Raw genomic sequence first — 14,653 nt, 5'->3', positions numbered from 1 at the left:
GTCAATCTAAAAATACTGATCCACTTACAGCATCAATACAGGATATTGTATGTTATCTACTTCATTTGCAGAAATCAAATCTAGCTTTCTCATCCATTAAAATCCATTTTACTGCAATATCAGCATACTTGCAGACTATTCAACACACCTCTTTTCAGAGTTCCAGTTATAAAAGCCTTTATGGAAAGATTAAAACACATTATTCCCCATAGAACACCACCTATTCCTACTTGGAATCTAAATATTGTACTCACCAGACTCATGGGCCCACCGTTTGAACCCATGCATTCTTGTGAGATTAAATTCTTACCATGGAAAGTTGCCTTCCTGGTAGCCATTACTTAATTGAGAAGAGTTAGTGAAATACAAGCATTCACTCTTGAAGAACCTTTTTTCCAAGTACACAAACATAAAGTTGTCCTTAGAACAAATCTCAAATTTCTGCCAAAAGTGGTATCACCTTTTTCACATAAACCAAACAGTGGAATTGCGCGTCTTCTTTCCACAGCCAGACTTAATTGCAGAAAGAGCCCTTCATACTCTTGAACTTGAAAGAGCTCTAATGTACTATGTAGATAGAACTAAAGAATTCAGAAAAACGAAACAGCTTTTCGTTGCCTTTCAACAACCACATAAAGGGAATCCTATCTCTAAACAAGGGTTAAATGCATACAAACATGTTACATTAAGGCGAAAACACAAACTTTTAATCTCACCTAAAGCACATTTCACTAGAAAGAAAGGTGCATCTATGGCATTCTTAGGAAACATACCAATGGCAGACATATGTAAAGCTGCCACATGGTCTACTCCACGTACATTTACACGGCATTATTGTGTAGATGTATTTTCAAAGCAAAAGGCCACTGTTGGTGAAGCTGTCTTAAGAACCTAATTTCAAACAACTCCAACCCCTTCAGGCTAGCCGCCGCAATTTTGGGGGAGAGTAACTGCTTTGTAGTGTATGCATAGCATGTGTATCTGCAGCTACACATGCCATCGAACGGAAAATGTCACTTACCCAGTGTACGTCTGTTTGTGGCATGTAGTGCTGCAGATTCACATGCACCCTCCCTTCTCCCCCGGAAGCCTGTAGTTGTTGCAGTTTTTTTCTCTTTTGTACATATGTAGATACATTTGAATGGACATCTATTTTTACTTACTATTTCTATACAACATTTATATTCTTACACTCTATCACTCCTTCCTACACCCTTTTGCGGGACAACAATCTAACAACGGAGTCGATGCCCATGCGCAGTATGACTGAGAGTAGGAGTCACTCGATCCTGTGACTCCGAAAATACTTCTTTGAAGAAAAACAACTTGTAACACTCCGAGCCCAACACTAGATGGCGGAATAATGCAGAGCATGTGAATCTGCAGCACTACATGCCACTAACAGATGTACTACTGGGTAAGTGACATTTTCCATATTAAGATTACTATATGTTCACCCCACTCATTGCTCTACATTAACTAGAACTCATGTGTTTCACATGCATTGGTTATACCCTTGCATATTACATTACTTATACAATGTGAAATCATAGCATTGATAACCCTTATGACATTGCAAGTCATCATATTATTTGTGAGAATACAGTAGTTAGCGTTATTGTAGTGTGGCCTGTGAGGTGACAATCCTCTGTGCAGAGGTGCACAACTTATAGTAATTTGGAGGTGCTGTGTAAATTATAATTATAACTTTAGAATTTCTAATCTTTGTCTAGTTTGAGTTTGGTTTTTATAGAAAGAATAAAGTTATAGTCATTTAAAGGATGCATAAATAATAAATCTAAGGTATATCTAACTTTATAAATTATTGTGTTTGTGTCATTTGAGTTAGGTTTGTATAAAAAGAATAAATAAAGTTTTTCTAACTCTAGCAAAATTTTACCCCTTGGTTTTTTCATTGATTTTTTTTTATTTTTTTTTTAACAAAAATGTGTTACAGGTGGTTAAGTCCAGTGGAGTGTCATACAGTAGAGTGGAGGAGTGGTGTACAGTGGGCATAGAGTGGGTTTAAGTGTTGTGGAGTTGAGTGGAATAACGTAAAGTGGAGTACTGTACACTGGAGATTCTTACAGTGGAGTGGCATAGAGTAGAGGGCTACACAGTGAAGTGGCTTAGACTGGAGTGAAGTGTGATAGAATGGAGTGGCATACAGTGGAGTTCAGTACAGTCGAATGGTTCACAGTGGAATAGAGTGGCGTAGAGCGTAGTGGTGAAGACTGGAGTTACATCTAGTGGAGTGCTGTAGTGTTGTAGAGTGTTGGAGTATAGTGGAGTGACGTGGGGTGTTTGAGTGTAGTGGAGTACTGTAGTATTGGAGTGTTGTGGAGTGGCATAGAGTAGCGTAGACTAATGCTGTGCAGTGGAGGGGCATAGAGTGTGATGGCATACTGCGGAGGGGCGTAGACTGGGGTGGCATACAGTGGAGTGGCACAGAGTGGAATAGCGTAGTTGTTTACAGTGGAGTGGTGAAGACTGGAGTGGCATATAGTGTGGTAGCACACAGTGGAATCGCGTACAGTGCAATGGCGTACAGTGATATAGCGTAGAGTTGTGTGCAGTGGAGTGGTGGAGACTGGACTGGACTGCAGTGGAGTGAAGTGGCATAGAGTGGAATAGTGTAGAGTGAAGTGCAATACAGTTGAGTGGCATAGTGTCAGAAAGTACAGTGGAGTGGTGTGGCATACAGTAGATTAGCATGGAGTGAAGGTGAGTGGAATGATGTGCAGTGGCGTAGAGTGAAATGGCTAACAGTGCAGTGGTGTGAGTGGCAGAGTTGATTGGTGTTGTTATTAAAGCAGATGTAACATGAAAGTGGGTAAATTAATGTAGGTGTAAAACGGCAGGAGTATAGATTATGAAGTGTAAATGGTAATTGTTGGTAGTAAGTGTTATGATAGTGTGAAAATTATAAGTCTGAAAATACTTTATGTATTGTGCCACAGTACATGCCAATGACAAGACAGTATGTGATTGGCTAATGGCTGTCTTTACAAAACTCAAAAGGCAGTCGTGCTTTTTCAGCATACTATGGCTGCATTGTGGGTTAGGGTGTTAGCTATAGTAGGTTTTGTTGTTGTTCCCTTCATATAAACATTTTATTAAAGTGGTAATAGTACCTACAAAGTACTGCTGTAGGTATATAGAAAAAATTAAAAACAGTGTAGTACATTATATTACCAAAATATAGTGTACTACAGTGTATTTATAATTTTCTAACAAAATATTTTTTTCTTTTGTTAAATATAGTGTAGTACAGTGTATTTAACCCCTTAGATGCTGGGCCGTTTCCCCCCCCCCCAGTGCTGAGCCCTTTTTTGGCTATTTGGCGTAGTTCGCGCTTAGGCCTTCATAACTTTTTGTCCACATAAGCTATCCACGCCAAATTTGCATCCTTTTTTTTTTCCAACATCCTAGGGATTCTAATGGTACCCAGAGTTTGTGGTTTCCCCTGGAGGAGACCAAGAAATTAGCCAAAATACAGTGAAAATTTCATTTTTTCCAAAAACATTGCAAAAAAGGGCTGCCGAAGAAGGCTTGTGGTTTTTTCCCTGAAAATGGCATCAACAAAGGGTTTCTGGTGCTAAAATCACCATCTTCCCACCTTTCAGGAACGGGCCGACTTGAATCAGAAAACCACATTTTTCAACACAAATTTGGCATTTTACTGGGACATACCCCATTTTTACTATTTTTGGTGCTTTCAGCGTCCTTCCAGTTAGTGACAGGAATGGGTGTGAAACCAATGCTGGATCCCGGAAAGCTAAACATTTCTGAAAACTAGACCAAATTCTGAATTCAGCAAGGGGTCATTTGTGTAGATCCTACAAGGTTTTCCTACAGAAAATAACAGCTGAAATTTATGTTTTACTCTGTAACTTTTTCCTGCAATGTCAGATTTTTGAAAGCAATATACTGTTATGTCTGCTGGACTCTTCTGGTTGCGGGGATATAAAGGGCTTGTAGGTTCATCAAGAACCCTAGGTACGCAGAGCCAATAAATGAGCTGCACCCTGCAGTTGGTTTTCATTCTATACTGGGTATACAGCAATTCATTTCCTGAAATATGAAGACTGAAAAATAGGTATCAAGAAAACCTTTGCATTTCCAAAATGGGCTCAAGATAAGGTTTTGAGGAGCAGTGGGTATTTGCACATCTCTGAATTCCGGGGTGCCCATACTAGCATGTGAATTGCAGGGCATTTCTCAAATAGTCGTCTTTTTTCACACACTCTTATATTTGGAAGAAAAAATGTAGAGAAAGATAAGGGGCAATAACACTTGTTTTTCTATTCTATGTTCCCCCAAGTCTCCCGATAAAAATGATACCTCACTTGTGTGGGTAGGCCTAGCGCCCGCGACAGGAAATGCCCCAAAACACAACATGGACACATCCTATTTTTTGACAGAAAACAGAGCTGTTTTTTGCAAAGTGCCTACCTGTCGATTTTGGCCTCTAGCTCAGCCGGCACCTAGGGAAACCTACCAAACCTGTGCATTTTTTTAAACTAGAGACCTAGGGGGATCCAAGATGGGGTGACTTTTGGGGCTCTGATGAGGTTCTGTTACCCAGAATCCTATGCAAACCTCAAAATGTGGCTAAAATAACACTTTTTCCTCACATTTCGGTGACAGAAAGTTCTGGAATCTGAGAGGAGCCACAAATTTCCTTCCACCCAGCGTTCCCCCAAGTCTTCCGATAAAAATGATACCTCACTTGTGTGGGTAGGCCTAGCGCCCGCTACAGGAAATGCCCCAAAACACAACGTGGACACATCAAATTTTTTCATAGAAAACAATTGCCTACCTGTGGATTTTGGCCTCTAGCTCAGCCGGCACCTGGGGAAACCTAGCAAACCAGCGCATTTTTTAAAACTAGAAACCCAGGGGAATCTAAGATGGGGTGACTTGTGTGGCTCTGACCAGGTTCTGTTACCCAGAATCCTTTGCAAACATCAAAATTTGGACAAAAAAACACTTTTTCCTCTCATTTCGGTGACAGAAAGTTCTGGAATCTGAGAGGAGCCACAAATTTCCTTCCACCCAGCATTCCCCCAAGTTTCCCGATTAAAAAATAATGGTACCTCACTTGTGTGGGTAGGCCTGGTGCCCGCGACAAGAATAGATCACACAACGGTCAATGTTGGTCCTTACATGAGGCAGCTGTTGACCCTGGGGTGATCCATTCCTGACGCAGGCACTAGGTGTAGGCACTCAAGTGGGGTAGTGTTTTTATCAGGACAGGTGAGGAATCACTGGGTGGTAGGAATTTTGTGGATCCCAGCACATTCCTGTAGTTTGTGTGACAGAAATGCGAGAAAAATAGAGTTTTTATTCAACATTTCAACTTTGCAGGGTATTCTGGGTAAGAAAACTTTGGGGAATCCAGACAAGTCACACCTCTGTTGACTCCCCCGAATGTCTCGTTTCTACAAATGTTTGGGTTTAGTGTGTTTCTCTATATGGCTGCCGAACCCAGGACCAAAAACACAGGTGCCTGCCTTACAAAACCAGTTTGTTTTGCGATAGATAATTTTGATGTCTTCACAATACGATTTGGGCGGTGGAATTTGGGGCTGAACTAAATTGGGGAGCTCCCAAGAGAGCACTCTCTCTCTCTCTCTGCTTGCCGCCGCATTCACCTGCTCTCTGGGTTGGGCTAACCCACTATTACCCAGTTGCACAGACTGCTTGCGAAGAGACAGCAGGACTGACCTCATCACCTCCCTCGTAATGTACTGGAAGAGGAGTTATCGAATGGGACTCCTCCGACTGAAAAATCACTCCGAGTCTGCGCCATTGTCCTATCCCTCAGATGCTGTCTCAGTATCTGATGTCTCAGTCTCTGATCCTATGTCAGAGCTGTCCTCTATAACCCGAGTGACTGCAGCAGTCATCCATCAAGATGCCATCTCTGCTATTGGCTAAACTGTTGCTCGAAAACACTAGCCTACGTAGACAGTCACAAAATCGATGGTGTGTGTAAGATACGTGCAACAGTAGAGGCCACCTTACCTGCGCTTCTTCTCTCAATCAGCACGTTCTTTCAAGACACTCAAAAACACCTTGTCACATACCATTCGTCACAGTCTTTTATCACCTCCTGCGCCCAGTCCAACAATCATTATTGGTGCTCCCACTCCCTCCTCCTCGGATTCCCTCATTACCACCCAGCAAAAGTGCCCCACAGGGGGCACCTACCCTTTTTTTTTAAAAAAATATGCCCCGGGGCATCCAGGACAAATTGTGCAGAGGATGTAGACACATTTTGCCTGTTATGTTATTTTAAATTAGGTTTTTCCAACAATTAGCTCGTGAGCTTCGGGTAGCTCTTCAGCTACCTGTAAGTATCTCTCCTGTGTGCACCCCAGCGTACTAACTTAGAAGCTTTTACTAGGTTGAAATAATGTATGTATACAAAAATTTAAGAGCGTGTATTTGAGATGAAAGCATGTTTTTTTTTTTTTTTTACAGAACTCAGAAGCTGATGTTTTGAGATAAAAGATAGACTTTGTAAAATATATTTAAAGAAGATATTTAAGTGATAAATCATGCAGCATCAGGAAGGCTTATGACTCATATTACCTTGGTACTACCTTGGTACTAGGGGTATTATAGTGATGACTTCTATGTATTAACCATATAGATATCGCATTTCAAATCGTTTTTTAACACATTATTGGTGGCAACCCTGTATGTGGCACTTAAGTGATCACTGCTGGTAATCTTGCATGGGGTGGTCACTAATGTAATTGCCTGATATGCTTGCTATTACAATAGTAATAACAGTAGTTTGGGGTGATATTAATTGAATGCAAGTAGCTCCTATTATAGAAAGGTAGGAGACCACTGTTATATTTGGGGTTTCCCTGAAGTGCAGCAGAGTGTTGTTTAATTTTGTAATATGTTACATTCATCATAGACAGGCTGTAGAGATTTTGACCTTGCCTGTGAATTGAAGTAGGTCGCTCCTTACAGGATCCTTTGGTTCCCACTTTCTAGAGAATGTCCGACTTTGAGGTCTCTCCAAAAACCTGGAGCAAAGACCCACAGCAGGCTGGTTTCCCTGTAAGCTAGTCTACAGCATAAGCTTCATATATGTGCTTTACGTATCAAAAAATATAGAACATTTTAAAATTGAGAACATCGTATTATTTTCTAAACTGGATATTAATTTTGCCTGCCTTTTTCGAAAGTGTATGGCAGTCTCAAGCGTGTAAGGCCCCCCCCCCCCACCCCCTTTCAGGTGCTAAGGGATAGTGCATCAACAGCTATGTACCTGCTGTTGGGCATTCTAGAGCAAAGACACATGACAGGAAATTTCTGGTTGAAGGGGGGGTGATATTTTTATTCAATTTAAGTATTTGGAGTTCACTTAATAAACTTATTGCAACTTGTTTCAACCTGACATGTTATACCCATGTGCTAGTCATGAGGTTTGAAGGTGTGCTTTTTAGGATCTAGCCTACCAGACTGCACAGCTGTCTTGTTTGCTAAAAACATCTTGGGGACTTTCAGAAAGTTGACTTAGGAATGCATTTTGCTTGTTGATTACCATTGACCTTGTGTTTTGTAACTCACACTTTCTGGCTTTCCATTTACTGGCTTTATTCACTTTAGGGTCTCCAGCTTAATTTTATTTCTCTTTACCTAAACAGTATTTTTGTATTCTTCCACAAACTCACTTTCTGTTAACAAGCCTTTAAATCTTGTTTTTATCTTGTCACATTTGCTGTGCATTCAAAGACCAGAGTCCAATGTAATATCTTCCAAGGGTGCTTGTTTACTTTTCTTTCTCTGACTTTAAAGTGAGAGGACTTATGTGACAATCTTGCGGGATACTAGGGGTAGGAAAGAGTTTTTTTTCTATCACACGACAACATTTAAATTAACTGTATTTCAGAATATATCTTATTAGGAATGCACAAATGAAGCACATTTTTGTATTTTCTGAGGTTTGTTGGAAACATGCTTCAATATGATTAAAACAAGTCACATTTTCACCTGTGCATTGTATAGTTTATTTAGTAAAACGCTCTATGTGCAAATGCAATGGTAATTTCAGTTGAAAACGTGTTGTCTGTAATGGCAGTGTGCTACCACACTAAAAATGCTCCGCTCTGACCCCCTCCAGTCTACTCTGCACCACTTCACACCACTGCACTCTGCACCACTACATGCCACTGCACTCTACAAAACTTCAAGGTACGCCTCTCTACTCTACTCTGTACCACCCTACTCTATGCCTTCCAATGCATTCTTCACAACTCTACTCTACTGTTTGCCACTTCACTGTACACCACTCCATTCCAGGCCACACCCATCTACTCAGCACAACTCCACTCTGCAACACTCTACTCTATGCCACTCTGCAAAATTGCACTCTACACCACTGCAATCTAGTCAACGCCAGTGTACTTTACCCCACTTTACTCTATATTCCACTACCCTCTACTCTGCACACTCCACCCTACTGTGAAACAATCTACTCTACGCCACTCCGCCACTGCACTCTACGCCACTCTACTCTTCACCAGTGCAGTCTACTTTGCAACACTGCCCGCCACTGAACTCCTTGCCGCTTTACTCTGCACTGCTTCACTCTATGCCACTACACTCTACTCTGCGCCACTGCACTGTTATGCCACTCGACTCTGCACTCCTGTGTCATTATGTAATGTAACAGGTGCTGTTGTAAAGCACTACAATACCTTACCCTCGAGTTCGCGCCATGTGAAAAAAAATGCAAAAAAAAGCTAATGAAAGACGAGAGCTGTCGGTTTCTGGAAGCATAGTCGTCTGTCACTCTTCCTTTTTCCCATAAACTCATCCTGTACCCCTGCCTGGCAGACGAGCAGCGCCCCCCCCCCCCCCCCCCCGAGACTGCGGCCAACGCGGGGAGGAATTAATAACTTTTTCTCCCTGGGGTTTGCGGGCGTCTTCCCATGCTCCCCTCTGTGGCGCCTTGCCAGGCTATTAATTTCACGAGGCCTTATCGGCTGATGTCATGCTTTAAACATTTTACGTGCACTCAGTCTTCTAGAAAGCTCCTGTGTCGATTCACTTAAAACGAGACGGGCGCAGAGGCCCGATCAAGGAATTCCTCGCTCCATTTTGAAACAAATGACTCGGCTGTGTACCCGCCGTCCATTTTCTGCAGCTTCTACTGCCAGCTTGTGTCAGTTCGGGTTACCGTTCATTCGGTTTCCCTGTCACGTTTAATGTTGGGGGTCCCTTCCATGGATTTATAGTAGATGAAATGGAAAACCAAATTGCCCTTTAGTATTTTCCTTCCTGTTAAAAATGCTTTGAACAGTAATTCAGCCAGTTCCCGACATTGAATACATTTTTACAGCCTGTGGTCCTCAGCAGATTTGCTCAGGGTCACCGAACCTTTCACCCAAGGGTCGCCAGATCGAAACTGAACTGGGTTGCGAAGAGAATACAATAAATTAACTTTAAGTCAAATATATGCAACGCTTAGCCGAATTGCCAAGGATTCAACGGGCAGGGAGACTAAACTACTAATGTCCCACCTCTGAACATGATGGGCACTGGGCAGAGATTGGTCAGGGAAGCTTGCACTCATGTGAAAGAAGGTCCGACCTGCAGTGCTATGGATAGAGAGGTTTTAAAAACACTAATTTACGCACTACATGGGAATTGAGTGCTGCATAATTAAAATGTGCATGCATACTGCTTGTTACTGTCGTCCGCGTTTATGAGTATTTCTAAATTTGCCTTGATGAAAAACATGTATTTTTTTGTTTCTTCTCAGAAACTAGCCATGCATTCTGGCATGGATTATGCCATCATGACTGGTGGGGATGTCGCCCCAATGGGGCGGGAGGGCGTGACCGCCATGCACAAGGCCTTCGACTGGGCCAACACCAGTAAACGAGGGTAAGTAGTTTTCTATTTCTCTGCTCTACTGTGGCTCCTTTGTCTAGCATATGTCAACCTCAGAATTTATAGTGCCCTTCTGTACGTACGAGGCAAAACCCCATTGCACACCATAATCAAGCTGCCCCGTGGCATACTGCATCATAATCCCTGTACTTAACTAGGAGATAGCACCATAATCAAGATATGTGCTGATGACAGTTCACATCTTCAACTACAGCACCTTCACTGAGCCCATGAGCTAGTCTGCTGTGTAGCCGTCCCTGTTGCATAGTACAGTCATATGTTGAGCAGATCCTTAGTGCAGAGCATCATTACCAAGCCTCTAAGCTGACTTCCATTCATGACACCATTCCAAGCTCTTGCACTGATGCCACTGCACAGCCCTGTCACCAAGCCTCTGAGCAAGCCTCTGCATATGATACCTCCACAGCTCATGAACTGACCTCAGTGCTTGGCACCATCACTGCTGTCGTAGCCCACCCATTCCACAGTACCATTATTGAACCTCTGAAACCAGGGCTTACTGCTATTACTGAGTCCTAGAACGAAACCCATCCCTGATTGCTGAGCAGTCCCTAGTAGGTCTCAATGTCACTGAAAATACAGGTCATCCTCTGTGGCAAAGACACCAAAGACCTACTCCATGCATGGCTTTATCTCTGTGCTCGTGAAGCCAACCTGTGCATAGCACGATCTTCGAGCTCTGAACTGGTACAGATGCTTCACATCATCGTATAGCCCAGTGCTGAACTCATTCAGCCATGAATGCCTCCAGTTCCATCACATTATGGAGTATCTGCGCTACCTCTATTGCATACCGGCTTCGATCATCAAGCCCCGGAGATGCTGTCTGAACACAAACTTTCTTATGCTATAAACATTTTTTCTAAATATGGGTATTTGACACCTTTACATGACTGTCGCACCTCAGAAGAGACCAATCTTGGAGGGTGCTTATATAATCTTCAAGGAGTTCCTTTTAACTATAAGTACTACTGTTAGACCACCAGAAACCAGGGAACTACTCTCATTGGCCTATGATGTATAGAAATTGAATATGTGTGAGAAAGAAATGGCACACTCAGAACACAGAGATTAGTATTAGAAAAGTGAGATACGTTTGATTAGAGGGAGTCTGCTTGTAGCCAAAGTTTGTCTAAATATACACTTCACAGAAGATTACATCATTAACATGAATTACAACACAATTAATCAAACTCACAAATACATTCATTAAAACATCTTATTGTTCTTGGATGATAGTTTACTTCTATGTATTTCTGTGAACTGATTTATTCGTATAAAGTTGTTTCTGCCTTCTTATTTGCTCAAGAACATTTCCTTACCTGAATTGCTGGTAAGCAAAGACCCTATACTTCTCTCTCCTCATTATCATGATCTGTTTGCATCCACTTAACCTTCACTTGTTTTCCTACACTCCCAGAAATTCATTTGTAAAATGCCAAAGACCAGTCCGTCGGGCTACACAGACTTCTTTGCCAGTTCAGTTACACAATAGTCAGTGACTCCGTTTCCCTACAACTAAAACCAGACTCTTTAGTCCAGGAGTATCCAACCTGTTCTGTAATAAGTGCTACTTTTGTTCGATGAAAATAATCCCGATCTACTAATATTAATAGTCTTGTAATATAGACCACAGCAGACAAAATTACATTAGTGGCCACCCCATACAAAATTATCAGCAGCGATCACCTCACTGCATCAGGCAGGGTTTCCAGAACTAAAGTTAGACGGAAAAAAAAAAGGCTGTCAATTTAGAATTCTTCTATATGGATTATATTTAACAGTGATAGCTGCAATGTTCCTGTAATCAAGGTCACAAAAGGCCTCCCCAATGGATTATACTTTATCATTCCATTATCAGCTTTTCATATATCATAATATGTGTATTGGTAAAGTTCAAGTTTACAGTGAACAGCATTTTGACATTGAAATAACATTGTTATTCTTATCTATCTCAGTGGTTGGAATGGTTGAATTAGAAATTGAATTGGAAATTCAACAATTTTTTTTAAAAAATCACAGTGAGTTCTAAAAATACAAATATTTGTGTCTTGAATACAGTTTTCATTTTGGTATACACATATTCATTCAACCAAGCAAAAGCTTCTAATTTAGTTGGCTGGGCGGCATTAAGGAGAGCAACATTCAGGTAGTTGGAGAGCTACCAGCAACTCACAAGCTACTCGTTGACGAAGCCTGCTCTAGAATATCTGGTTTTGAATGGACCCATATCTCGGAATAGAGGTACAAGCAACTATAGCCTACTTTGCTTACAAGAGGCTAAACATGAAGTCTTGCTCCTAATGAGAATCAGAATGAGGTCCTGTTATTTTGATCCTCAGAGGTTGTAGTGATACGCCATGGCTACTAAACCTCTTGTCCACTACAGTGCTCATATAGTTTTATTCTTTTTGACTCTATTATCCATTATTGTAAAATCAGTATGTAGACTGAACATTATATAGCAGGATGACTAGAATCTTGTTATTAATGAATACCCCCATACAAGTATCATATTAATTTTACTTCATAACGCACCTGTTGAAATTGACCTGGTCGACTGCTTAATGATAGAATGATGTGAGCGAATGAGAACACTAACCTACTCTCTAGAAACATTCATTGAATGGAAACCAATTGGCCCTATGCAATAGCAGCTATCTTATCCCCACCATTTAAACACATTTTAAAGATGTCAGACCTTCCCAGGACATATTACTATTCCCCATACTCGGTCTGGATTTTGAGGTGCCAAATACCTCTCTTTTGATTTTCAGCTGGTGAAGCAGCAATGTGTATACAATATGCTCTGTAACAGATGGATAGAAATACTTGTTTCTAATGGAGTAATCTTGTACAAGTAATATGCTACAATAGAACATATCCAAAGTTGATGAGACAACACTGATCCAATCAAGGGATAAAATAAAATTTGGCCCTCTCCTTCATAATGTTAACCAACCGTACCCACCTACGTAATGCTTGATTTTCATGATGCTTACCAACCGTACCCCACTTATGTAGTGCTTGATTTTATGTGACATAATTGCCCTTATTGCAATACCAAATCACTATTATCCCTATTTCTCTGATTCCAAAACATTTCAAGATGGTGGAGCTACTTGAAACCCAATTAGACTCTTCCTAATACCACCATATCATGTTATGGTTGACCCTCTCCTAACCCTTAAGTTCTGTGGCAATCTTAACCATAAAGGTACCACTTGCACTCCCTCGCTGTCAGAGCCAAAATTCAGTTCGCACTTTTCAAAACAGAGAAAACATAATTTTAGTGATTTTGCAAATGCTTTAGAGTCTCTTGAAACGATCAAATGAAATTCTTGAATTGGAGACACACAACACAATTTTTATAAGCTCTTTACCTTCTGTTTCCATATAATACTTATTAAACTTCTCCATGCACATCAAACATTTTATTGCTAAAAGTTCACAAAATTCGCTGCATTCAAATAGTTGATTCCTATGGCATTTCACACATACAGTTGCACTTCTTCAGAAACAATTTTTCTTTGAAAACTGTAAGAAAGCAAAAGGGCTGCAATCCATTTGAAACCCTTTGCAGTCCATAACCCCAACATACCTAATTGCCCTATGTGTATTGCTCTCTCTTCACAATCAGATAAACCACATTACTCTGAACCACAACCTTATTTATATGTACCAATGTGCTTTTTTTCACATGCCATAACTGCGCATCCTATCAATCCTGTGATGTTAGTACCTCTGTTTAAACCAACAAACATCACTCTCTCATCAAAGAGTAACAGCGCAGCAACGTCAAAGGCTCATGGGGATACCACCTAAATAACTCTATAAAGGAACTGGGCCTGCATAACGTCTGGGGCATGAGCCTGAGCAAAAAGGAGTTTTATCGAATGGCAAACACTGCAACCATGTTACTGTCACTTATTGCTGATAAAAACACGCTTACCAAAAGACAACACGCCTGGACCATATTACCATCATACAAAACGCTCCGAGCACAGGAATATCTATCGGTATTTTTTTCACAATTGCTGAAACATCAGTTTATGCTCCTGCATTTTGGTATGATGGAAACAAAAGACATGGCCCCCTTCTTGGAAGCAGCAATTTAGGACCTAATCTTGTCGCCTTTGTGGATATAAGCTAGAATCACTTGTCCATATCTTATGTGCATACCAGGTGTTGGCAGCACAAAGGAGAGAGTATACTTGAAATTCATTTTCAATGACCCAGGCATACACTCACGTTGGCCAGCTGTTATTAGCTAGTTAAGTGGCTCCTCAATTCCCCTTGCATGCCGGGGGACCAAGTTTTATGGTGCAGCCCTTTAAAAAATAGTTGAGTATTACCAAGATGGGGGCATATGACTAGGATTGATTGGGGCGGGACTGCTTCTATGCTAACAGGTTTATATTGATGGGTTGCCATTTGGTATGTTATAGGATACTGGGTGGGCAGTGAAATACCAATGTCTAGAAGCAGGGTCGATCTCTTTTTAGTGGTGCATAGCAGAATTAAGAAACTCCACCCCCTGTTAGTCTGATATTGTCTGCACTTTAGGATTAGCTAATTAGGTTGTGCTGTAGCTCTCATGGTTTCAAGTGAGGCCCTAGTTTTAAGACTCCGTGCTTGGTCTATTTTTAAGACAAGTTTTAGTGGCAAGATTACTAGGTGGGGTCAAATTACTGGGACAGTGTTCAAT

General features: G+C 41.2%; 1 protein-coding gene across 1 annotated transcript in view; it reads left to right on the top strand.

Moving 5' to 3' along the window:
- LOC138301028 (ATPase family AAA domain-containing protein 3-A) overlaps positions 1–14,653 on the top strand; it is a 360,997-nt gene that overhangs the window by 192,203 nt on the left and 154,141 nt on the right. Inside the window, exon 11 of the mRNA XM_069241050.1 lies at positions 9,794–9,918. Coding sequence (XP_069097151.1) covers positions 9,794–9,918 — 125 coding nt within the window. The remainder of the gene's footprint in view (positions 1–9,793; positions 9,919–14,653) is intronic.

This window comes from Pleurodeles waltl, chromosome 6 (assembly GCF_031143425.1).
Source record: "Pleurodeles waltl isolate 20211129_DDA chromosome 6, aPleWal1.hap1.20221129, whole genome shotgun sequence".
Lineage (NCBI taxonomy): Eukaryota > Metazoa > Chordata > Amphibia > Caudata > Salamandridae > Pleurodeles > Pleurodeles waltl.
This window is presented reverse-complemented; position numbering and strand designations above follow the sequence as displayed.